General features: G+C 38.3%; 1 protein-coding gene across 3 annotated transcripts in view; it reads left to right on the top strand.

Moving 5' to 3' along the window:
- The window catches only part of map3k20a (mitogen-activated protein kinase kinase kinase 20a), a 76,241-nt gene that overhangs the window by 17,765 nt on the left and 30,544 nt on the right, over positions 1-27,932 (top strand). For all 3 annotated transcript variants that reach the window (XR_010904975.1, XM_067443164.1, XM_067443162.1), the window contains 8 exons: positions 2,044-2,145; positions 7,288-7,353; positions 7,441-7,469; positions 7,564-7,701; positions 10,824-10,910; positions 11,003-11,077; positions 14,512-14,618; positions 17,070-17,205. Coding sequence is in view for 2 of the 3 variants with exons in the window: in XM_067443164.1 (XP_067299265.1) it covers positions 2,044-2,145; positions 7,288-7,353; positions 7,441-7,469; positions 7,564-7,701; positions 10,824-10,910; positions 11,003-11,077; positions 14,512-14,618; positions 17,070-17,205 (740 nt within the window). In the remaining variant the exon portion in view is untranslated. The remainder of the gene's footprint in view (positions 1-2,043; positions 2,146-7,287; positions 7,354-7,440; positions 7,470-7,563; positions 7,702-10,823; positions 10,911-11,002; positions 11,078-14,511; positions 14,619-17,069; positions 17,206-27,932) is intronic.

Here is a 27,932-nt window from a genome sequence, read left to right as displayed (position 1 = left end):
GTCCTCCATCCATGTGGATGTTACTTTGACACGCTCCACCTACCAAAGCATTGTTGAGACCATGTTCACCCTTTCATGAGAACGGTATTCTGGTGGCTGTGGCTCTTCCAGCAGATAATGCTCCTGACACAAAGCACAAATGATTCAGGAATGGTTTAAGGAGCACAACAGCGAGTTTGAGGCGTTGACTTGGGCTCCAAATTCCCCAGATCTCAATCCACATGAGCATCTGTGGGATGTGCTGAACAAACAAGTCCGATCAATGGAGGCCCCACCTGACAACTTACAGGACTTAAAGGATCTTCTGCTATCATCTTGGTGCCAGAAACCACAGCACACCTGGTCTAGTGGAGTCCATTCCGCGACGGGTCAGGGTTGTTTGGGCAGAAAAAGGGGAACCAACTCAATATTAGGTCATGTTATGCCTGATCGGTCGGTGTATGTTATATTACACATATATTTTAATAACCCAATATTACTGATATTAATTTAGACATTAAATGGAGTACTGGCATTTTTATAAATCAACTATTTAATTTATTTCTTAAATGCTAATTTGATATATTCAATCAAATTAAATCAAAACTAAAAAATCTATATTTAATAGATAGTATTGGTATTTGTGATGCCTTATTTCATAAAAAAGATGTGATTAAACAAATACTTCATATATACTGCATGTACATTAATTTACAATATACAATATAAAAATATTAAAAACTTTAATGTTAGGTGAATTAATCACAATAAATTACAGAACATTTTGCGATTAATTATTTTCTTCGATTGACAGCACTATAATATTCAACATTGGTCAATCAAAATCACCATATTAGAATGGTTTTTGAAGGATCATGTGACACTAAAAACTGAAGTAATGATGCTGAAAATTCAGCTTTGAATACACTTATTAATACTTAATAAGAAAATACTTATTAAAAATCATATTCACTCATGTTAGTGACATGGATCAGTGTGGTCATATGGGGCATCTAAACATGAAATAACTAAATAAGGTGTGTCTTGAAATGGAGTCAAAGTCCATAGCTTAGACTGCTCTCAGATGTTTGTTTTTCTGCAAAAAGGGCTGTCAGAGTTTGAGACAATTTTTCATTGAATCATGTTACCCGATGCCTTTAAACAAGTACTACACCATGCAAATAAAATAACATTACAGGTGTGTTTCCTCTTGTCCTGTGTGCAGTAGATGTCAGTTTTTCTGTATATAAGTCATCATGTGGTTTCTGAATGTTCCAGTGTATTTAGATGATGTCATTGATGAGGGTTTTTAGCTCAGAAACAGGATATTGTGATAAATAGTGTTTAACAGCAAGCACTATATCACAGCATTAGATGACAACTAATAGTGCACTGCGTCTCACAGCAGTGATATGTAAAACTACTGCCCAATGAGAGAGGTTTTGTGTTTTAATTTGTATTGTATCTGTGGTGTGTGTGTGTGTGTGTGTGTGTGTGTGTGTGTGTGTGTGTGTGTGTGTGTGTGTGTGTGTGTGTGTGTGTGTGTGTGTGTGTGTGTGTGTGTGTGTGTGAGCCTGTTTATGTGGTTTATGAGGACACAAATTTGTATAACTACATGGGTATTACACTGGTATTACACTATAAATGTGGTTTATGAGGACATATCAAATGTCCTCATAATTCAAATGGCCTTAAAAACATACTAAATGATGATTTTTTGAGAAAGTAAAAATGCAGAATGTTTCCTGTGATGGGTAGGTTTAGGGGCAGGGGCAGTGTGTGTGTGTGTGTGATGGGTAGGTTTAGGGGCAGGGGCAGTGTAAGGGGATAGAAAATATGGTTTGTACAGTATAAAAACCATTACGCCTATGGAGAGTCCCTGTAAACCACATAGACCAACATATGTGTGTGTGTGTGTGTGTGTGTGTGTGTGTGTGTGTGTGTGTGTGTGTGTGTGTGTGTGTGTGTGTGTGTGTGTGTGTGTGTGTGTGTGTGTGTGTGTGTGTGTGTGTGTGTGTGTGTGTGTGTGTGTGTGTGTGTGTGTGTGTGTGTGTGTGTTTGTAGAGTACGCCAGTGCTGGATCTCTGTATGACTATCTGTCCAGTGCAGAGAGTGAAGACATCAGTATGAAGCAGATTATGACCTGGGCCATGGACATCGCTAAAGGTATTATATACACTCACACACACACATAAACTGTGATTGGCTGCTGTGAGATTTCACTGTAAACGCCCACTGCTGTGATTGGCTGACGTCTTTGCATATGAAATAAGTATTGTTTGTGGAATTCTCTCAAACGTTTTTACTATGTTTATTGTTTATAATATTACAGCTCTCAAGACTATCTAATCGTGAAAAGCATTAATTATGTAGTATTAAATAGGTTCTTTGATTGTTTTCTCTATATTATTCATTCACAACTTAAATTCATGCTACTAAAGTAACTGTGAAGTTGATCGTTTAGTCACTAGATTGATTTACTGATGCAAACAGCAATTAGCTATTTTGAGACCAATAACGCCGGACTGCTCATGAATCATATCAGAAATCACTGGGTCACACTTGGTTGCAGGTAGATGAACAGGTTTAGCATTTTGTGAAGTAAAGTTGTGAAGTTTTTTTCACAGAATAATCCAAATAAGGGAGGCGAGGGAACACAACTGTTAACACAGACAAGACCAAACAACTAAACGCAGAAACACATGAATTTAAATACACCTGATAACAAAGGAACACAGCCGACCAGAATACTTCAATTAAATCAATAACCTTAAAACATCAGACATGCAGACAGGAAATGAACGCAGCAAAGACAGAAAACCAAACTAAACTAAATACAACTGTGACTTTACGCGCCTCCCGGAAAGGTGTGACCTTGCGCCGACAGTTCACTGATGGGAGGAGTTTTTGGTGGAGGAGGAGAGGTGAAAACTGAAGAAACAAAGGTGGTGAAGATAGTGGAAAAAGCCAGCGAGAAGCCAGGAGCAGGAGGCACCAGACAGTGACCCAGGCCACAGCCAGGATGTTGGCCCACGTCTCCACTGTTTCGTCAGCAAGACACCTTGAAGACGAGCAAAGATTCCTTCGGGTGGAAGGAATGAGGTGGAATCTGACCAACTGAGGCGGAGCTTGTTGGAGGGTGGAGCCAGATGGAGCCGGAGGGGTGGAGTCCAGCGGATGGCCCGCAAGTTTGGCCCCATTTACACTGCATGGTTCAAGTGACCCAATTCCGTTTTTTCCTCTCATGTGGCACAGATCGGATATGACATGAACGTGTAAGCAGTAATAAAACTGTGACAAGATTTCTCGTCTAGGTGAAAATCTGTCTCATATTCTCATGACCTGGTCATGAAGGAGTGTGAGGGTGAAGTTTATATAACGGCTCCACTCTAGTTTGCTTTTTATAAAAAATAAAAACAATTTCCTTCAGGTGGATAATCATAACAATCGCTTGAACGCGCTTCAATTTCATCAGCTCATCTAAAACAAATTGTTGGAGTTTGCGCAGCAGTGATCACGTGACGAGAAGACGAGTGTGTGTTATGAGGTGTGTTGGGTGTTAGTGAAGCGTTCGCATTCGGCGTGTGTTACGAGTATGTGTTACGAGTGTGTGTTGTGGGTTTTACGTTAGTGGACAAGACTGTGGCGAAGGATTTAAAGGATTGTCCAAAATCAAAACAACAGTTCATTAGAATCATCAGAAACTCACTCTCAATAGCAGGATTGTGGGTGGGGCTCCCTTCAGTACCCTCAAACTCCACTATAGCCCCGTTTCCACCACAGGAACTTTACCCAGGAACTAGGAACTTTGGGTGGTACTTCGTGTGTTTAGACCGCAGGAACCAGGGTATAAATGAAGTTCCGGGTAAATATTTCCCCCTCCAAACGGCCCTGCTCGCGAGGTAGTACTTTTTCAAAGTTCAGGAACTTTCGAGGGCGGGACTTGGGCGCTGAACATGCTGATTGGTTGAGCTCACGCAGCATTTTTAAGTTCAACAGGCATTTTAAAAGTCTTTTGCGTTCAATAAATATCTCTGTCTGGTGGCGCGCGGTCGTCTCAGCCATCTCACGTTCAATGTCCGTAATAGCTGATAATAATATATTGTCATTTTAAATCTAGCTTTACAAGCTTTCTGAATATGCTGCATGCTGCTGAATCTGCATATTAGTGCTCTTTTCTGTCGTTGTTAATTACCTCGTAAACCTATACATAACCAGCAAAAGCAGCACAGCTTGAATCTCTTCCATACTCGTTATTAATTTTTTTTCACCATGTAAACGACCTGACCGATTACTTTTAAGTGTGTGTCCTTACATGACGTGACGGCGCGCGCCGCGCTCATGTTGACAAGAGAGGAAAGTAAATTTTTCTGAGGGGTAAACTTTTTATTTCGTGAGTTATGAAGATAATGTTGGAGTAATGACACAACGTATATTGCCCCGGGCAGTTTTTACTTTAACTGCGCCTGACAGAAGATTTTTTTCTCTGGGATGATTATTACACTTTACAGCAAATAGATATAAATAATACTGTATTAGTCCTGGTGGCCGTTAAGAGTTGCTATGGCTACAGTAAACACATTCAGCTGCTGGAGAAAACAGCGGCGACATTTTTGATGCGGCAGACAAACTGCATGTGACAAAATGATTGCGATTGAAAGTCATCACATGTAAACATCAGATCGGTTTAGAGAACGTCTCATGTAAACAGTCCTTTCAATCGGTACACACACAAATGATTACATGTCCTTCTCTGATTTGGAGGAGCAGTCGCGTGCAGTCCTACATCACCGGACTAATTTGCCTAATCTTCTCGGAACTTTATCGCGGTCGAAACGCAGACAGCTGCAGGTCTGGGGGGGAGAAAAGTTCCTGTAAAAAAGTTCCTGGTACAAATTGTTCCGGGTAATTTTGGTGGAAACGGGGCTTATGACTCCCACAACAACAGATGGTGCTGCCAGCTCACACACCTGGTCAGACTCGCAAGGCTCGGGCCCTCTGTCTGCGGTGGGCTCAGGCAAATGTCCCGTGCAGCCCAGTGCTTTCTGGCTGGGCATTGGGTTGGAAGAAGGGCTGGTGTCGTCATTCACTGGGCTGAAGAAAAATTAGGTCCTTCCTTTATTTTTAACGCTTAAATGCATGACTGTTTCGCCAAACATTCTTACATATTCGGGTCGTTGGCGACCCAGATTTATATTTAACATGGATAGATCTCTACCTGTCGCGAAAATGTATAAAACTCCTGATGTTAGAGTAACAATTACAGAAGAATAACATAAAACATATTTCGTTACCTTTTGGAGCTTGGAAGGTTTCAGTTTGACCAGATGTTTAATACCATCATCATCTGTCCTCGTCAGAGCTCTTTTACCAGTATATTCAGCATCTACCTCATATTCACATCTCACGCATATTCTCCAAACTCGTTTTCAACATCTTCAAAATCAATATGTTGATCATTGACAGCTTCTTGACCACATCCATCATCAAGAGACAGTGACACTAATATTTGATTGTGTTCAGTACTTGCTCTCTGCAGTAAATCACTAAGCAATTTCAAGTTTTGCCAATTACAATTATTATAGTTTCAGACGTCACTTCATCATTACGTATCAGACATTGTCACCTTGTGGAATAAAGGTGAACTGCGCCCTATTTTGTTATTATAGAGTAATTTATTGTTGTGCAAACAAAATATATGTACAATCTTACACACCTCAGGTCGTTAGCGTCCTTATACAATTTTGACATAAAACTAGTGGAAAAACAGACATTCAATTATAATTCTATTATTTTTTTCTTGTTATATTGTTTAAAATGGATTGATTGAGGAATACTAAGAAGTTTGATGTCTAACTTTAAACAATTAATGAGGGGGGGGGGGGGGGGGGTAGTGAATGATGTCTCATGCATTTAAAGGTTAAGAGTGTTCCCCAGGACAACTTTGCCTTCGTCATGGTGTCCCGTGTAGAGGAATGTACAAAGGCAGTCATCTGGGAAGCATGTTAGATGGGCAAGATCTAAAAAATCAAATGGTCCTTGAGGGAGCAATCTCCTTGCTCGAGGCACAGCAAACTGACTGAGGGAATGTTCATGGTGATGGTGAAAATAAAAGGCAACGCCTATTTGCATTAAGCATAGATGCTGTTTATACTAAGTGCAAGTATCAATATATTATATTTACACTTAGGGAACGTGACGTCAATGCATACCCTGTATAACCATAACACATCTGACAGACAGACAGGAAATGAACACAGCAAAGACTAAACTAAAGACAGCTGTGACACACTGGTCACAGATCAGCCATTAGTACTAATACGGTTACTTATATGTTTTGGCATTACTGTCAGGTCCAAAACGCCTGTGCCGAAATGTGGTTGAATTACCGAAGAATCCACAGTGAATTGTACCGAATAAACAAATAATGCTCTGGTACTGAGACATTCACATAGTTTAACACAAATAACCACTTTCCTAGCATTAGGATCCTTGGATTAGGATAGCATGACAGGTCTCACTGACGCGCCAGTGTGCGGGGCCAAAGATGTGATGATGCATTAGCAGTCATATAATGTGACACAATTCCAAATAAGCTGTTTCTGAACTTGGTTTCAATAAAAGCTGTTTTTGACTAACAAGGAAGTTTGAGTTCTGAATCTTACAGGATGTTTTAACAGTACAATGACCTCTGTCTAGGGAAATATGATTTCTCAATTCATGATCCCTTTTTTTTTTAGCAAGAAGTCTTTTGCCAATATTGCATTTATTACATTAAAAATACTGAAGAAAACAGTAATAATGTAAAATATAAATACAATTTAAAATAAGTTTTCTACTAACTAATGTATTATTGTCATTTCATGTGAAACTGAAGACTGGAGTAATGATGCTGAAAATGCAGCTTTACCATCAAGGGAATAATTTTTAATTAGTTTTAAATACATTTTTAAATATGTTAAAATAGAAAACAGCTTTAAAAAAATAGCTGTGTTTTTGATACAGCGTTGGTGAGTATAAGAGACTTCAAATCATCTTTAAAAAATCTTAATTATTCCATACTTTTGATAGCCGTGTAAGCACTTCAGCAAAAATACAAGCTTGAACCTCTCAGGGCTTCATTATAATCTCAGCACTGTAAACACATTTCCTGTTTGTTTATACACAGAGAAACGGGAGAAGCAGCAGATGATGTTATTTTAACTCAGATATTTCTTTAAGGACCTTCGGTGTAAAAATGACTAATAACAAAATCTAATTCCAGTCTTTCACAATTCGTTTGCTGGTATGTTGTGTTTTCTCACACAGGCATCCACTATCTGCACGCTGAAGCCCCGTTTACAGTCATTCACAGAGACCTCAAGTCCCGGAATGGTTTGTAACATTGTGAAATAAAGGCTATATATATATATATATTTGAGTTCAGTTTTTATGACCTGAAGACCTTCTGTTTCTTTTCAGTTGTGCTGACAGCAGATAAAGTTCCCAAGGTACATGATGACTGTCTATTCATACATACAGAATCAGAATCAAGTTCTTTTATATTTAAAGTCTGCTGATAATCTGGACCCTCCATTCCCTCAGATTTGTGATTTCGGGGCGTCTAAGTTTCACTCTCACACCACCCACATGTCTCTGGTGGGCACATTTCCCTGGATGGCCCCTGAAGTCATCCAGAGCTTTCCTGTGTCGGAGACCTGTGACACATACTCTTACGGAGTGGTGAGTGTGTCAACGTCAACGCTAGTGCTTCTAGCTACTTGCACTGAAAAAATAGAGAAAAGGCTGTGCCATTCATTAGGGGTTCAAGCGCTGAAATGGTCTTGTATTGTATTGTAATTGTATTAATATTCTTCTGCCATAAAACTGATGGTGATGACGAACCCGTTAGGCCTAGAGAATTGAAACTTGGCCAGATGGTAGGTCTCAATGTCCATGGTTACTTCCTGGTTTTTATGATAAGCAAACTTTACCAAGGAACTGCTAGCTGTCATTCTGTACTCGCTGTACATCAACACAAAACCATCAGTGGTTGACTTTTTAATGTTGTATTTATATTTTAATGCAGCTATCAATCTTACTAAATTTGCCAATAAATCAGTTTTATCGATTGCAAAAAAAAACTTTGGCTAATGGAAAATTGCTTGAAAAAAGAAACAGTAATTGGACACGCACACTAATTTGGGATGCACGATATTGGATTTTTGCAGATATCTGATATGCCGATATTTTTCAGCTCATTTTGGCCGATGCAGATACCGATATACGTACATTTTTTACCTTTGCATTTTTAGCAAAAACTTTTTTTTTCATTCTGGTTTCAGATTTCTAAGGTCTTCTTACTAAAAGGATACTTGTTAAAGATAAATACTTGTTAATAAAGTTATTTATATAATATAAGAGTATATTAAAAGCTCTGAAAATGATTATTGTAAAGTCAGTGATATTTCACCCCACACAGATGCCGCCTAAATATTTTATTTTTGGATTTAACATGAAGTGGGGGTGTCATGACATCCGTTGATGCTGTCTTTAGCTTCAAATAAAAAATTCTACAATTCTTTTAGAGCTTCTTGGATTATTTTTCATCACCCATTTCATAAAATTGTATTACTGATTAATAAACTGTATATAAAAGTATTTATTACAAGTGTCATGCTTGTGATTTATGACATCATTACTGATTTATTTATTCAAAAAAAGTAGTAACTTAAATATATTTTTGTATACTACTTGTCATTTTGTTACTATAACAACGCCCCCACGAAATATATATAGCATTTTACCGGCATGTACTAGAGAGAGAGCGGGGAGTCACTGTTGCCGCTCACGTCCTTCTGTGCACGCATTCACGAATTCAAGGCAGCATTTAAAAACTGTCAATATAAATCACTAAACATGCAATGTGTTTACTTGTTGACATACAAGTTCACTTCAACAATGGCCACACTGCTGACATGCTGACATCTTTTCCCTATAGCACCCCTTGCACACGTGAGTTATTGCAGGCGGATATCAACGCGTTATCATATCAGCAAGCCATATCGGAATCATTTTTTCATAAAGGCTGATGCCAACTTTTATATTTTAAGTGTTTATCTGCGGGTATCAGGTATGTGTTTGGGTAAAATTAAATTTTTTGTATTATTCTATAAACTACTGACAACATTTTTCCCAAATTTAAAATAAAAATATTGTAATTTAGAACATTAATTTGCCGAAAGCAACAACTGGTCAAAATAAAAAAAAGACGCAGTGTTGTCAGACCTCAAATAATGGAAAGAAAATAAGTTCATATTCATCTTTAAACAAGATAATAGTAATGTTTTAACTTAGGAAGAGTTCAGAAATCAATATTTGATTTGACAGCTTTCATGCGTCTTGGCATGCTCTCCACCAGTCTTTCACATTGATGTTGGGTGACTTTATGCCACTTCTGGTGCAAAAAATTCCCGCAGCTCAGATTTGTTTGATGGCTTGTGACCATCCATGTTCCTCTTGATCACATTCCAGAGGTTTTCAATGGGGTTCAGGTCTGGAGATTGGGCTGGCCATGACAGGGTCTTGATCTGGTGGTCCTCCATCCACACCTTGATTGACCTGGCTGTGTGGCATGGAGCATTGTCCTGCTGGAAAAAAACAGTCCTCAGAGTTGGGGAACATTGTCAGAGCAGAAGAAAGCAGGTTTTCTTCCAGAACAACCTTGTACGTGGTTTGATTCATGAGTCCTTCACAAAGATAAATCTGCCTGATTCCAGCCTTGCTGAAGCACCCCAGATCATCACCGATCCTCCACCAAATTTCACAGTGGGTGCGGGACACTGTGGCTTGTTGGCCTCTCCAGGCCTCCGTCTAACCATTAGAAGACCAGGTGTTGGACAAAGCTGAAAACTGGACTCATCAGAGATGACCTTACTCCAGTCGTCTACAGTCCAATCCTTATGGTCTCTTGCAAACCTACGCCTGGCTCTTCTTTGCTTCTCTTTGATGAAGGGCTTTTTTCTAGCTTTGCCCGACGTCAGCCCAGCCCCTAAGAGCATGTTTTGAACCTTCCTCGCTATGCACTTCACCCCAGCTGCCTTTTGCCATTCTTTTTGCAGGTCACTTGATGTCATCCTAAGGTTGTCAAGTGACATTCGAATGGGTTGGCGGTCATTTCGGTCGGTGGAGAGTCAGTTTTGCCCTCTGCCGGTCTGTAGCTTTGTTGTCCCCAATGTCTGCTGCTTGACCTTGTTCTTATGAACCGCCGTTCACTGTATCCCTCTGCCAGTAAAGCCAGAATTGAACCCTTCTTATCTTCTCTCAAAACTTCCGTTTTCAACTTTTTTGGCATGGCCAATAGTTATTTTTTGTTTCCAATTACTTTTGAGTCACTACTAGCACTGTTTTTGCCATCCAGCTAGTCCTACTGCAAGAGGATAGGGATGACCACAGAAGTGTTTTTTTATACTTTTCCTTATTAAATAAGATTTGGTTCAGGTGATCACCTAATCAGCACCTGATTCAGTATAATGAGATGTGCCTGTGTTGGAATTCAACAGACATTGGATTGGAATGGCGTCCATACATGTAGAGATGCTGATTTAAGAAAAAAATTCAGTGGTTTCTTAATTTTTTCCAGAGCTCTATAAATTGACCTTTTTTTGTCGTTGAGAAAATAAATATTTGTATTAATATTAAATCAATATTTAAGTTTTGAACCAAGTATAATTTCAGGAAAGCTAATACATTTGGCTGTAACATAGAGTATTGTTTGTCAGTTGGTGGATTCACTGGGTCTGTTTCCACAGATACTGTATTTCTCTGTATCATATAGCTGTGAATTATAAGTAGGTTTCTTTCAGGTCCTGTGGGAGATGTTGACGCGTGAAATTCCCTTCAAAGGTCTGGAGGGTCTGCAGGTGGCCTGGCTGGTGGTGGAGAAGAACGAGGTGATGGGAGCTTCTGATTGGCTCACTGATGAAGTGTGTTCGTTCAGAAGGTTGATGTGTGGTTTTTGACGTGTGTCACGTGTGTTTTGCAGAGGTTGACGATTCCCAGTTGCTGCCCGGCCAGTTTTGCCTGTCTGATGAGAAGCTGCTGGGTGACGGAACCCAAAGTAAGTAAAAACAAACAAACAAGCAAATACACATGTTTCCCTCTATATGTAGATTAGGTCATATAGTAGATCATGACCACTGACTAAACCAAACTCAGTCATGCAAAACCAAGTCATACAGGTTTGGAACGACATGAGACTGGTGGATCATCTCTTTTACATTATGATTATCCTGTGAGACCTTCTTTTGCAAATATTGCATAAATTGTTATGATTTTAATATTGCATTGCACAATAAACCTTACATAATTACAAAGATTGCAATGCAGTAGAAATATGTTGCAGTATACTAATGGAGTAATTATGCAGTGCTTAAAGTAGATTTACTCCACATTAAAGTGCAATACATTAATGCATGAGTAATAGATAAGATATGCTGTTTAGTCAGGACATTAATAACTGCTGTCGTTATTAATATATGACTGTCTCTTATCCTGACATTTTTATTTCATCCAATCAAAGTTCATTTCATCTGGCTCATGTCAGGGCTTGTTTTTCCGCTCTCAGTTTCACTTTGTCAGGTCACACATCTCCTCTGAATGCTCACACTCATTTAAGTGAGCTTCATAAATTCATCCGCCTGTCACTCACAGAGCACGGGCGTGCCAGAAAACAGGATCATAACACTCAGAATACAACTTGAGCTACACACAGCTGTTGTTAAAGGGGTCCTTGATTATGATTTCTCTTTTTTAAACTTTAGTGAGTGTGTAATGTTGCGGTTTGAGACATCAACATCTGCAAAGTTACGACGCTCAAAGTTCAGAGCAAAGGAAGAGATTTTATTTTAGAGAAATCGCTTTTAAAGGACTACAACAAACGGCTGGTAGGGACTACAATGAGTTGCTTCCGGGGGTTGGTGACATCACAAACGCAAAATTTACATAAACCCCGCCCTCGGGAACATGCAACAAATGGGAGAGCCCATTTTAAGAAGAGTTGTTGTTGTATTAAGTATTGTTGCCATGCTGTCGAAATGCTGTTATTTTGCCCCCTTCACAAACTCAGCTGTATTAGTAGATGAGTTGTCTCTCAGGTGTTTTGTTGTTGGATTTAAGAATGAACATAACAGTCTTCATGTACTCCCAACATTCGCTTTGTTTTTGAAGAAAATCACACACCTCAATTCAAGAATCACACACCTACATTTGTTTATGTCTGCGCGAATCATTTTAGACTGCTTTGTGAACGAGGTTCAATGCAAACAATACAAAACACAGGGTTTGTTAAAAAGTTGGAACAGAAAATGGATCAGTACCAGCTGGATTAGTGGTCCAGTTTAGGGAGAGCACACACTTTATTACAGTTCATCCGAGTTGTTTTACAGATATAAAGTTTACTAGTTTATTAATCACCCCCCAAAAAGGCAAAAGGCCTTGTTGTTAGTTATAATGAGTGTTTCTGTGTACTTCGCTATGTTCGTTGATGATAATGGAAGGGAGAAGGAGGATAAGACGTTGTACTGTGTACACTTCTCGTGTTGTATTCAGCTCTTACAGTGATTTTGTGGAGTAAAACAGACGCTTCATCTTTAGAGTGAAGTACAATAAACTAATAAAATCATCAGTAATGTTTTGGCTGGGGTCCGCTACAACAGGCTTTTACTAACAGTGGATAAAAGCAAGATGACAACATAAGTTTTTAATTGTAATTAAACTAAACTATACCTGTTCTATCTCCATGCAGTAGATATTATCTGGCCTGTGTGCATTTTTGAGCAATCCCGGTATGAACTGAACACCGCTAGTGAGAGTTTCTGACATTTTCAGTGCGTGAGATTGTCCTGTTTTGTTGTTGCCAGTATGCCAGAGCATGAGCTCTTGAAGCTCCGCCCTCCACTTGAAAGAGAGCCAGAGGCACCAGCTCATTTGCATTTAAAGGGATACACACAAAAATGGCATGTTTTTGCTTACCCCCCCAAAAGTAACAATTGTAACATGCTATAAAAATTTATCTGAGGGGGTTTTGAGCTGTAAAAGTTCACATACACACTATGGGAACATCTGAGAGTTATTTTACAGCTCGTAAAAGGGTCATAATAGGCAACAAACATTAGCTGTGGCACACATCCTGCTGCTGTTATCAACCGTTTCAACCTTTCAAGCCCTTGTGGAAAAGTCGAGCACATAATTGTATTGAATGTGCACTTGTAGTTAACTTCAAAATCTTAAAAGTACATTTTTAAGAAACTGTGCTTGCAGATAATATATTAATTAAATAAAAAGTTGGACACTTTCATGATGTTCACTTATAGTCAAATTAAAAGTTTTACTTTAAAGTACAAATTGTTTTAATATTCGTTTGCCGTGTTTAAAAGAAGTACATTTATTTTGATGTGTTAACTAAACATACATATTTAGTTAACATACTAAAGCACATGGAAAGCACTTGATTATTATCTTAACTAATGTGTTTTTCAGTATTATATTTAAAGTCAATACATTTAAAAAGTACTAAATTGCAACATAAACTTTACCAATGTGTAATTACAAATAAATTACGTTATTATAAATTACTTTAATATAAATAAAATAAATTATATTTAAATAAAATATATAAGCTTTAATATGGAAAGAGCATTAAAGTATATTTTAGTGGAGCATAAATACTTATCATCCACTCAACACTATGATTTAATCATATTTCAAACAATATAGGAGTAATTGTGAAGTCCTACTTATGTGGGTCAAAAACACTCTTAGTTTTCTTTTAAAATAAAATAAATCTCTTTTACTTTTTTATTTCATTGCAATTGACTTGCAATTGGCAGTTCACACTTAAAGGATTGATTCACTTTAAAATGAAAATGTCCTGATAATTTACTCACTCCCATCTCATCCAATATGTCCGTGTCTTTCTTTCTTCAGTGGAAAAGAAATGTAGTTTTTTGAGGAAAACATTTCAGGATTTTTCTCCACATAATGGACTTCAATGGCAGCCAACGGGTTGAGGGTCCAAATCAATGCAGTTTCAGAGGAAGGGCTTCAGAGGCTCTGACCGATCGTAGGGTCTTATCTAGCCAGACCATCTATCATTTTCAAGGACAATTAATAATTTATATACTTTTTAACCTAAATTGCTCATCTTGCCCTGCTCTGTGACACACCATGGATTGTGTAATCACGTGGGAAAGCTCATGCTAGACGTAGGCGGAGGTACTGCCCCTAACATTTTCAAGTGAACTAATCCTTTAAGTATATTATTTTCATATGAAGTACTCTTTTTTTTTAAAGTATGCTAAAGTCTTTTTTATTAAAGAGTGCTTGTGAGATATTGGTGTAGTTTTATTGATTTTATTTACAGAATTTGAGTATGCTTTATTGGCCAGGTAAGCCAATCATCAGTGTATAACCTTTCCACAGTGTTTCAGAAAGTGTGTGTGTCTGAAATGCTGATGTTCTAATGCAGATGTTGTGATTGTGATTGTGTTGTAGGACAGGCCGATGTTTAAGCACATCCTGTCCACGCTGGAGTCCATGTGGAACGACAGTCAGTTACCGGATGAGTGCAACACGTTCCTGCACAATAAAGCAGAATGGAGGTACACTAACACACTAATGATTACACACTCATCTACCTGCCTATACAATTACCTGTTTACCACACACTGTAAAAAATGCAACCCATTTTCATTTGAAAACTGGAGTTTAAATGCTATAAAGTTTTAATTAAGTAATCAAAGTGGTGCTTTAAATGTGATATAGGTTTTTTTCGGACTACCATGCGTGTCTCTTCACACACATTCCTCTGGTTTCACAGACAAGCCTTAAAGGGCTGTTTGCATGCGATTTTACTTGTTTAACTTTAGTTAGTGTGTAATGTCGCTGCTTGAGCATAAACAGTTTCTGCAAAGTTACAGCGCTGACAGTTCAATGCAAACGGAGATATTGTCTTTTAAAGTTACGGCAGTTTATTGCCTACAAAAGCGGCCGGTTTGGACTACAACGAGCCTCTTTCTGGGTTGGTGACATCATAAACCCTCGCTAGTCTCCGCAGATGTGACTTCTGCCCGTAATGGGAAGGGGCGTGGCCTTTCCGGCAACCTGTGCTTAGCACTTCAGCCAATAAAAATACAGGAAACTACATTTGGCCATCCAATCAATCTAAGACCATTGCGTTTTTCAGAGGGATGGGCTTCATAGAAGCAGGAAGCAAACGAGCCGCTCAAAGGACAGTGGTGTGGAATAAAGGGAGAATAGAAGAAAAATAAGGCGTTTAAAAAAAAAAAGAAGTATTAAGGCATGTTATACTGCGCCCCATAAACACAACCAAGCCTAGAAAAAAACCACGGAACCACCCCTTTAATCGAGTCCCAGACTAAAATGCATGTTTGAGTTGTCTTAACGGAAAGCAATATATCTTACAATATGTCAGTGCCATTGTTTTTTCTCCAGATGAACATTTTATTTTATGTAAATGTATTTTTTTTTTCTCAGGCATGTTCATAAAAGCTACTTAAATGTCCTAATTGAACTAAGGCCTAAGTTTGTGAAACCAGATCTTTGTGTTCTGGTGGTCTAGAAAGTCCTGCTATATTAAGAGCATCTGGGATTGGGCCAGGATACAGGGACAGGAGATTCTAGAGAAACAACAAATGAAGAAAAGAAATGTGACGTGTCAAAAAGGGGAACTTTAGGACCCATATGATTGTGAAATTCCAGTGGCATTTATTAGAAAGGAGACGGATAGGGACATCAGTCACACAGGAAGTGTGGTGTTAAAGTTGAGCAAGCAGGGCCTCATGGGTGGGGCTCGACGGGACGGCCGGGTGTTTGAGTTCCAGCTCCGGTCCATTTATAAATAACTTCTGTCTGGAGAGATTGTGTAGCTCCCTCTGCTGGGTAAATCAGATAATACAAATGAACAGTGACTGTACTTACCTACACTCAAAAAATGCTGGGTTGTTTCAACCCATGTTTGGGTCAAATGTGGACAAACCAAACAACTAGTTTAAAAGGTTTAAATAAAATGTTTAACCCAACAGTTGAGTTCATCCATATTTGACACAAATATGAAATAACCATTTTTAGAGCGTATCATTAAAGAAACACCATTGGGTGATTCTGCTCTGAATATTGCCAGCTAGCTGAGAAAATATCTTGGCAACTATTCTTTTGGCAACCTTCTCTTATCTATGTTCTTATGGCAACATTTATTCTGTCTAGAGAATAAAGGCAGCATTTAGAAATTATTCTTATCCATTTCTTTGTATACTGTGGTGGACAAACCAGTAAAATCATTGAAAAGCAACAATTTCTTCAAAACAATACATTTTTAGAGCTATTTTTTTATTTTTTTATATAGATTTTATATTATAATTTTCTAATGCATATTCTTGAAATGAGTAACAGTTTTAGACAGGTTTAACCAAAAATATGAACACTATTAGCAATTAGTGTGGTGCATTTGAACAGATTATAGTTTAATAAATGATTTTTGTCCCAAAGTTCATACTTATTAATAAAATTCTTTATTAATTCTACACACACACTCACACATATTATATTATATTTATATACATATTATATAAAACATTTTTTATGTTCGATGTGATTAGTTCATTTGACAGCACTAATATATATATATATATATATATATATATACACACAATTTTGAAGAGGTTTTTCTGTGGTTTTGCCTCCAAAATGTATAATTATGTTGTTAAATTGTCGATGTGATCCAAAAGTGTGTCTGTGGGTATACAGTTTGTTCCATAGTCCAGTGAAATTTTATTAATATTGATAATTTGTCACTGTGAATGTGGGTATAACATTTGTAAAATTTTAATGTTAAAAAATATATTACTTTTTTTTTATCCAATCTAAAATATAATCATGTAAATCTCCATAAATATTTGTATATTAGTACATCAATGTATGACACATTATGCAGTAAAACATTAATGTATGTTCTAATTAGCAAACAAGCTAATCACTTGTTTATGTTTATCAAGATATTTCGTTGATGAATATGATGTGTATTGTGTGAGCAGGTGTGAGATTGAGGCGACTCTAGACCGTCTGAAGCGTTTGGAGAGAGATCTGAGCACCAAAGAACAAGAGCTGAAAGAAAGAGAGAGACGGCTGAAGATGTGGGAGAGAAAACTCATCGAGCAGTCCAACACGCCGGTGAGTCTCTCTCTCTCTCTCTCTCTCTCTCTCTCTCTCTCTCTCTCTCTCTCATTTCATTTTCTGTCATCGTTTACTCTCATGTTTTTCCAGGTCTTTTTGTTTCTTTAGTAGTCCATAATAAGAAGAATATTCATATTATAATAGTGGCCAAAAGTGATGTCTCGAGGGGATCATTGTTTTTATGACACTACAAGTTTGAGTTTACAGTTGAGTTTACAAGTTTACAGTTTTTCTCATTTGCTAAAACCTTTGGTCCATTTTCTGAAAACATTAAACACAAAACCTCCTCTTCAAGCACTATTTACAAAACCTCGGACTCAAATCAAAAAAGTCAAAATGAAACTTTCGCCCCAAAACACCTGTGTTCAAAATCAAACACTGCTCTCAAATCATAAAATAAGTGATCAAAATGATATACACTATCAAGCAGTCAGTAAACAATACACCATACAGTCATACAGAATTATGGGATTATTTGAATTTCTGGGTGAACTAACCCTTTAAGTTCACTTTTTAAAAGTACACTCAAATAAAGTAAAACTTTTACAGTACATTTTAAATCATTAGTTTTAATAATTTGTAGTCATGCTTTAAAATAGTGCTGCAGTGGTCAAACTAGCATCTTTACTCAAATATTATTAGCAATTCTGCAAGCATATTGCATAGTTTGATTGCTTTATTTGTGATAACGCAATGAAAGATGCCAAATTGTGTGGAAATTATTTTCGCCAGGCTAGTATACAAATAAAAATGCATGAACACATGCAAAACCAAGAGTAAGAGTAAGAGGCTAATGAAATATTAATAACTGATTATGTTGTAGTCAATGTGTGGTTTTGCCTGTGAGCTTTTTGTTTGTGTATGCATAGTAAATCTGATAGCCTAGAAATCTAGACGCACCCTAGCGGCAGCAAATCTAATCTGTCCGCGAGTGTCGTCTAGAAACTCTCAATACCCTTCTGGGCTGCATTTCCCAAAAGCATCGTAAGCCTACGTTGATCGTCAAAATGATCGTATGAGTGATCTTAATATTAAGGTCTGTTTCCCAAAAGCATCGTAACTTAAGTAGCACTTGAAAATGATCGTAGATCTACGAGTACTCTGGAGTAATCGTAAAGCTCTAAGTGTATCGTAAGAAGAGAACGTAATGAGGTCACCTACAGGACAATCGGCAGATTACACCTTTAACTTTATTCAAGTGCATTGTGATAATATGACTTGCTGACGTGCACGAAAACCAGCCATGTATTGGACATTCCTCTGCAGTGCCCTCTTCCTTTTTGTCAGGCTTGCATATATTTCAGCACTTTGCAAATGGACAGCGACTCTTAAGTAGCACTTAGAGCGCGTTCTCACGCGTTCATGTTAAGTACATTTTTGGGAAACGCACGTGGAATTGCTGCGAGTGATCGTAACTTCCCTCGTAGAACGCGCTTTTTATAGCTAAGATACATTGTTATTGGGAAACCCGGCCCTGAGCTTTAACTGCAAACTCTGGTCGGGCCAATCACATTGTGTATAGAGTCGGTGGGCGGGGCTTAACATAATGATGGCCGAGTTGCGTTTGCGTGCTTCTAGTAAACACAGAAACTGGCGAACGGCGGTCTTTCGAATCAGCTTTGACCGCGACTCTGGAAGACTTGGAGTTAAGCTTTTCTCTGAGAAAAGAACAAAGAACGGCACTGAAGTCATTCTTAAAAAGGGAAGATGTGTTCAGAGTTTTGTCGATCGGATACGGCGAATGATTAATCTGTCAACGAGCTCTGCTTCACCTTCGTTGCTCTGGTTGGTGTAGCGCTATCCTATCGCGTGCAGAGGGAGTTTGAAAGACAACCGTTTATCCCGACCCTCGGATTGAGCTGTCAATGGTGTGTTTCCAGACCAAACATCTTGATGTGGGTCTGGATTGTCAGGCTATAAATCTGCAGCTGTAGTTTACCAAATCATTTTGTCAGATTAATACCAAGTTAATTGTTTTGTTATTCCCTTAAATTTAAAGTATTATAAATAAATAAATACAATATTTTCCTCATATTTTAATGGTTTACAGTTTTTCTCAATTACTAAAACCCATTGGCTGAACAAAGTTCTTAGTTGCCTAAACTCATTTAGCTAATTGTGTATTCTGTTGTAGGGCCCTATAAAATCCGTTTTATTTTTTCCTAAATTCCGTTTTTTCCGTTTTAATTTTTGCAAATTCCGTTTTTTCCATTTTAATTTTTGCAGATTCCTTTTTTTCCGTTAAAATGTTTGGCAATTCATTTTTTTTTTTACCCTTTACTTTTATTTTGGTGAAAAAAGAGTGTGCTTTTAATGTTAATATAATAGAACATAAAACAAAAAATAGGAATGACCTTAAATTTATTGAGGTAACAAACATCAGATTTACTTTTTAGGACAAATATGATATTTGACATAACACTGCACTTCAAGTACTTCAAGTATTAATGGTTATTAGCTTTAAACTTTCTGGTAAAATAAATTATAATAGTTTATATAAGTTAAAATGAAAGTGCTCCAGTAGCTTTTTCTTTCAAGTAATTTTTTTTAAAAAGAGCTAAAAAAAAAATCATAAGAATCATCTTTTTGTCAGGGTTTGTAGGGTGGAAAAGGAGCGAGGACTCAATTGCAGGAAGAATGGGCTCTTTATTATAAAAATCAAACAAAACAAGACAAACAAAAACAACCCCGAGGGGGACAAACAAGACTTGACTTTTCTTGGCTTGGCTTGACTGGACTTGACTTCAGGAGCAGGGAAACATGAGGAAGGTTTGACGAGGAAGGTTTGACGAGGAAGGTTTGACGAGGAAGGTTTGACAACGATCCAGTACAGGACTGCAAACACAAGGAGATTAAATGGGGAGCAAACAAACGAGGGTAATGGGAGAAGACAGGTGGGGCAAATGAACCAATAATCAGGAAACAAGGTGGGTGGGGTTAGACAATTGACATGAGAGCACATGGGACAAGGAAACACATGAACATGTGCTCACACCAAACATGACATAAACATGCAGTTAATGAAAACTCATAAACTGCATGTTCACACGAAACATGACAACAAGAAAGCATGCAGCAAGTAAAACACCAGCTGCATGCTACACAACACAAAACACACAGACAGGACAGTGCACACACACAACCACACAGAGTGCACAAGAATGAGCGAATGCTCATTCTGTGCACTCACAACAGAAGACAAAACACAAGGAGCATGAATGTCCGAATCCCAACACAAAACCGAAACCCAACTAGACAGAAGTGCTGGGACCCCAACACCACGCCCCACACAGAAAATGACAGGGACAGAAGAGCACGCAGCTCGAGCATGCTCAAAGCTGCATGCTCACACAAGACTGGACAAAATACAGGAGTGTCAGGACTCTGTCACCAAACCAAGAGAAAGCTAGACCGAAGTGACAGAACCCTGACACTTTTACATACAGTACTATTAAGTAAAACATTTAAAGCTGAAAATTAATATTAAAAAATAACACATTTCACCATGACATCATGTAGTGATTTGTTCTGTGTGTTTAAAAATCACCATTATGATCTCCAGAGCTGTGAAAAATAAAAATACACGAAAACACAACACTGCCAGAAGTTTTTTCCCCCAACTTCAAAGGCCCCTTTAAATGATTGAAACTAGATGCTTAATTTTAACTTTAAGGTTACTTATCATGTAAACTACCCATATACAGCATGTTAAATGCATGTTTGGAACAGACTAACAGAGGGGAAAACGGTCGCATTTGCAGCAGATATGCATTGCTGCCTAATGTGCCTATTATAAATCAAAGCACGAGATGACAGGGGTCGAGCAGAACACCGGAAAATCTGACAGAATGGACAATATTTGTCTGTCTGTGCAATACACGAGCCGCGGTTCAGGTGCGCGCGCGACCAATGCTGCCTGAGCACAACGAGCGCGCGGCTCCCGCTCTCCATACGCAAAGCTTCTGCGCCGCCTGCGCGTGCAGTGTAAAACCGCCGTTAGCGTCGAGTTTCTTAACTTTTTCGCTGGCGAAAGCAGAGCCGTGGAGACCAACTTCGCCATACTTTCATTGTTTTGAAGGGCGAGCTGAAATGACGGGAGGGGTTGTGTCGCGAAGATTTGCTTCCCCCCATCTGCACTTTCCTCAGACATACGTTCTCCTCCCACACGGCACAGAATTTCATTACAAATATGTAAAATTCCGGGGAAATCTGCGTTAACACCAGATTCCGCGTTTATATGGAGATTCCGGGTTAATATGCCAATTCCGCGATTCCGTCTGCGATTCCGTGATCGCGGAAATTATAGGGCCCTACTGTTGTCAATAACTTAAACAATTTCACACAGTAAAACACAATTTGGAGATCTCACTAAGACTTAACACATACTCATTCTCAAAACACATTCGGTCACGAATTAAAAGTCTACAGTGAGAATTTTTTAAGAGAAATGTGTGAGAATCTTGTCATAGGCTTGAGGGTGAGAACATTTTTGTTTGAACTGACCCTTTAAGTTACAAACGTAGTGTTACAAACGTAGTTGTAAAAAATATACAAGTGCACATACAGTACACTATACCTCACATTGGAAACAGTGTTCATACAACTTGTGTGCTAGTTTTCGGCAGTTGAGTAAATTAAGACATTTTGAGTGAACTTTTCCTTTAAGAGGTCTCTAACACACATTAAATCAAGCCCTCACGTTACCTGTAGCTCACCTGTCCATCATGGGAAGCAGTGTTTCACTGCTGGACTAAAACTATAAGACTGCAGCCGCAGCAGATCCTTTACATTTATATATCCATTTGGTAGACTCATTTATAGCAGTCAGCTTACATGTTCGGTTGTTTCAGGAGTATTTAGAGCACAAATTCATGTGTTGTAAAAAATGAATCGTTTCATTGGCTGCGTGTCTTCAGCTATACGCTTGGTTACACTTTATTTCGATCGTCCACTTTAGACATTTTACTGACATGTTTTTTATTTTACCTGCCTGTGGACTACGTGTAGTTACTATGTAAATTAGGCATGTTTTTATGATATATAGTCAAACGTGCCCTGTTTTTGTTTAGTCTAGTTATGTTTGTGCGTAATGTCTTAATGAACAATTTTGCTTATTTTGCTCAAAATTATAATCACAACGATTGTTATCCTTTTATTTAAGAAATGTATTGTTATATTTTTTCATCACAATTACTGCACTTTTTCAACTCATGTCAACTCATATGTATGGTTTACTTTACCTCATCCAGCTTCTTCATTTATTATAGGCTATTTATCAGAGAAATTAATACACTCTATTATGAAAACAGGCAAAACAAGAAAATGTAATTCTCTCAAAATTAAAACTTTAATTACATTAAAGGGATAGTTCACCCAAAAATGATCCCATGATTTACTCACCCTCAAGTCGTCCTTGGTGTATATGACATTCTTCTTTCAGACGAATAATCTGTTTTAGGGATTTAAATGCTTGAAATCTGGCAACCGTAAGCTTAAAAACTTGTAGCGGCTTGTTAAAAACAGTCTGTAATGTTTCGTCTCCTCTCTTATTCAACAAAAACAGTGATTTTGGTCATGTTTTTATTCTTTAACTACATTTTAGTACATTACTTTTTTTTTTTTGTGGCAACGATATTGCATGTTGATAGAGTTGGGGAGTTGGGGTTGCAGGGACAATCGTGGTTCTTTATAGAACAATAAGGCACACTCAAAATATTTGTACTGTACCACAGAGTGTGTGTGATTTCAGTGTCTGCAGTTCAGTGTGTGGATAGGTTCTCAGACATAAACACATTTGTTTTACTTAATCTATTAATTCACAATTTTATCCTGAAAAGAATTTTAGCGTCATAAAAATAAATGTCAATTGTTACAAACCATCGAAAGCTTTTGTCGCATTTTACACTACCGGTCAAAAGTTTGGGGTCGGTAAGAAATTGTTTTAAATAAATTAATAATTTAATTCAGCAAGAATGTGTTAAATTTGTCAAAAGTGACAGTAAAGACATTTTAATGTTGCAAAAGCTTTCTATTTCAGATTAATGCTGATTTTTGAACTTTCTATTAATCAAAGAATCTTAAAAAAAGAACTGTTTTCAACATGATTTCTCTTTACAGTATCACCGTGAATATCATAATCAATTGTTTGCAATACTATAATCTACAAATGTATACGTACACAGATGTTCCTGCCACGTTTAAAGGCATTGTACTCACACACACCTAGTCTGCATGAACAAACTAAACCGACAAACTAAACGCTCCCGGCGTAGCTAAGCAATCGTGAGCCGCATTCTCCATGATGATGAAGAAGCTTCAGCAAAGAATAAATGGATTTCCAGCCAGGCTAGCATTAACTCTACTGCTAGATATATTTATGGAGATGAGAAATGATCAACTGAGCTTTCAACATTGTTATGGAAATGCCGAAGCTGATTGGTTGGTTTGATGTCACATGACCTGCAAGCGCACTGCTTGCGGCATTCTGAAAAGACACGTATTTTTGGTAATACTTTATTTTAGGGTTCAGTTACTAACTATTAACTAGTTGATTATTAGCATGCATATAAATAGGATATCGTCCGTTTATTAGTACTTATAAAGCACATATTAATGCCTTATTCTGCATGACATTATTCTACATCCCTTAATCCTACCCAATACCTAAACTTAAATGCTACAAAAACTACCTTACTAACTATTAATAAGCAGAAAATTAGGAGTTTATTGAGGCAAAAGTCATAGTTAAGAGTAAATATGTGTTCCCCATACTAAAGTGTTTTTTTCATCTCGCTGCGGTATAGACGGGCTTGGAAAAATGTGCTCGCCACACTGCTCGTTGCTCTCTATTTGAGTGCGTTTGTCACGACTACATTTAAAATAATGAACTTGAGCACGCAAAAGACACAACATATGTGAATGGCACCTTAGTCAGTGGTTAGATCAGTGTAGAGTCAATAAACAGGACAAGGGAGGTCGCGGGACAAATCAATTAGGCCCAATATACAGACGTCCTGGCTAATACAGGACAGTTGGCCACCCTAGTCACAGTTACCGTTCAGTGATGTTGGTGTTGTCTCGTCTTATGCCGCGTTCCAGGCAACCCATGTTTTTCCATCCTTCTACCTATGAAAGAGCACTGGAACGGCACGGCAGTCAAACCCGTGACTTCCCACCTGTTAACTCGTATGAGATCGAAGAAAACAAAAACGGCAGCCCCTACATTTGCTGTGTTTATGAAAGTCGTACATTAAAAACCAAATAGTTTATTTATCGTTTAAAATAAGGTATTGCTCTAACGTTGTTTATCAGCAAATGCAATGCATTATCAGCAGCTTTTCTAGTGTTAGCTCGTTTTCAGTCCACATAAGCCCCGTACGGTCCGCCATGCTTTGTTTACATCTAGCTACCGCAATGCCTCGCGCTCAGGCAGTTTAACGTGACTTTGACTGGAATGCTACAAAGTCGTGAGTCGTGGTTCAAAGTAGTAACTTATGGGCTCAAAAAACCTGCCAGCATTAGTCATGGAAAAAAGGTCATCAATGAACAATTTTCATCACAGATTTTGTTAAAGAGATGGACACTATTGTTTCGGACACTATCGGAAACAAAACACCCATCACCATATCTGAATTACAGCTCGTCCTCAGCACTTTATACACACTGATATAGAAACGATGGCGTCGATTTTACCGTGTCAATCCTGGCGCGAGTCTCATTTTTGGAAGTAGATCAGTGGATTCGCAGAGTAGAAAACAGCGTCTTCTCCACATGAACAACACGAACCAAACTCTCCCAGTCTCAGCTACAACTAGTGTTTGAATGCCAAAGTACAGTAGACGTTGTTCACCAACAGCTAGTGAAGACCATAGGCTGGCAGGCATTACGCCCGTGTTGCAAACCTATGTGTAAGAATTATGGACAACTCGTTTCAGGCGGTTCAGAAGGGATTCTTTCTTTTTGGCCGACAATAAATCCATTTATCAAGCATTTTGATCTTTGAAACTTTGCAGAGCTTTCACATTCACATTCATATTCACAAACAGCTCTCAGTGGAAGAAATGTGATATGTGAAAAAGCATAATAGAGGCACTTTAAACGCTCAGGACACTTGCTTTCCTTCAATATCCATTTCAACTTGTGCAATTAAATTATATAAAAGAACATTTTAGTTTTTTTAAACAAAGGCAGTTTATTTTTGTCTACAAAACTAATTTGGCCATTTAAGCATGTCTTTAGGATGAAACAATCATTTCCCTGGGAGAGCACGTCAGGTGCTCATCTCAAAATGATTGGTTTTATTCGAGTTTGTTTAGAAATCCGATGAGAAATCGCTTCTTAAGGTAACTACGCACATTTAGTTTCAGTCTCTATGTAGTCTTTGAATCTTTTTCCCCCATCAGGAACAGTGTTTATTTGCTGGAGAATATATGCTGTTTTTGTAAGAAGAGTTTTAAGTGGAAAAAGTCGTCTGTCGTGGAGGTTAGAGCAGTCACTTTCTTTGATTCTCTGTAAAGGCTGTATTAGGTGAGGCCGCTTGACGCCCACCGGGTCCTTATGGATGTTATTTATGGCAAATGAAGTGGATGTATAGCCACATGCTGAGGAGAGCGAGAGAGAACAGCATGTCAGCGTGGCAAGGACAGCGCGCACTTACGAACAGCTGACATTTCACTGACATTAAGATTGGCCAATTTGAGCAGTGTGAAGACTGTGACGAACTCACACACCATCGAGAGCGAGAGAGAGAGAGAATGAAAAAAACATGAGCAAGAAAGACTATTTCAATATTTCTTCCCGCAGAAATGAAATGCGTTACAGCCGAGTATCTGTTCACACTTTCCTGGGAAACCTGAAAACCTTTAAAAACAAAGAAATGGCGTTGTTCACCATATATACCACTGATATTAATTCACTGAAAGATATTTTTATAGAAGGCTATATTTAATTTTTTTACTAAGTATAATAAAATAATAGATGTACTTAAAAGAGAGTACAATTTCAGGCTTATGTTTCTTAACACACATAAGCACACTTTTAAAAGTGCACTTTGTAATAATGTAGGTTAGTAATAACCTAATTAATGTAGGTAGATAATAAAGGGGATCTATTATTCAAAATTCACTATTACATAAATAATAGTGTTTGAACTAGAGGTCTTCACGGGTCCAAAAATTTGCACCCGAACCCGAAGAGACCCGCAATGTTCAACACAGACCCGACCCGGACCCGTCTATTATTTTAAAAACTGGACCCGGACCCGTGCAGATCCGAAAAATGCCAAAAATATATTACCCGGAACCGACATGGACCCGTCTATTATTTGATAGCTGGAACCGAACCCGCCGGGAAGACACAGACGCGACTGGACCCGATTGTCTCATATTACACAATATAACGTTACTGCTGTTAACAAGTTAATGAACAATCTGCGAAAAATAACTTTGTCTCAGTCAGCCTACCTAACGATAGCCTTTGTCTCCCTTGTACCTTGATTGTGATGTATTACAATATTCCTCATTAATTGTTCCAAGCATACTTAATTCACTCATTTCAGCTGTAAAAGTCAATTTTATTTCACAGTGACGGATCCATGAGTTAATTCGCATAATAACTTTGACTGTTTGCCCTTTTGAACTAATAACTATTGCTCGTTTAGTGCCATGGCCGCTTGCGTTACCATTATTTATTTGCCATAATCTCTCTGAGCCAAGTCTGACTAGCAGAACTTTAAGATTAAACAAGACGGTTCATTCATATTATTTTTAAAGTCATTACAGTCACTGCGGAAGCTCGGGTTGCCATAGAAACATGACACGCGCTTGAGACTGCACTCGCGCGTCAGCTGGAGCACCCTGAAATAAGAGCCTTTTTTTAACGCAATTTGAGCATCACAGAAAACATTTATGTGACAGTTCACCTGAGGTCTTGTTGCTGATTTGAAATATATTCTTGAGTACATTATTACCGCGCGCATGCATTAAATCTGCCCGCTTTCTAAACGGCTGAGAGAGCGCGCGCGCGCGAGAGAGAGAGAGCGCTTGTGTTTTTGTTGTTGTTGTGCATTTCTAAACCTCATTTCCCGGCTCACACTTTTCTTATCCTAATTTAGCAATTTGTAAGTTACACAAAACACACAAGCCGCGCTGACTCTCACGGCCAGGTGTTCTGTGAGTCCGATTGACGTATTACATAGGCTACAACATTAACAGACCCGGGAACCGAAGTAATAGATTAGGACCCGACCCGGACCCGGCTGACCATTTAAAAAATAGACCCGAACCCGTACGGGTCCCGGGTCGGATCCCGGGTCCACGGGTCTCGGGTGCCCCGTGAAGACCTCTAGTTTGAACATAAATGTGTTGGCAGTGTGTTTACACAATCTCCCTATAAATGGTAAATACCACCCAATACTCTTTTTATATCCTCATAAATCATAAGTAGCGTCTCAGAACAAACCGTTTTCAGTTTCTGTGCAGTGTGAAATTGCATATGGTTAGGCCCCGCCCATGACTGCTGACAGACTCCGCCCTATTAGCATAGACCCCGCCCTCAGTGAGCTGTACACAGTCCACCATGTTTATCTCCTCGCCACAGCATTAACAGCTGCATTCAAGTAAGAAATGTGTTCTTATTAAAGCTATTAAAGTTATTCATCAAGAGCAGTGAGTGATTTTCTGTTTGATTCATATCAACAGCAGATAAAGCAGTAGATGCTGTATACT

Source organism: Pseudorasbora parva, chromosome 5 (assembly GCF_024679245.1).
Source record: "Pseudorasbora parva isolate DD20220531a chromosome 5, ASM2467924v1, whole genome shotgun sequence".
NCBI lineage: Eukaryota > Metazoa > Chordata > Actinopteri > Cypriniformes > Gobionidae > Pseudorasbora > Pseudorasbora parva.
Note: the sequence above shows the minus strand (reverse complement) of the source record. Positions and strands in the feature narration are given on the sequence as shown.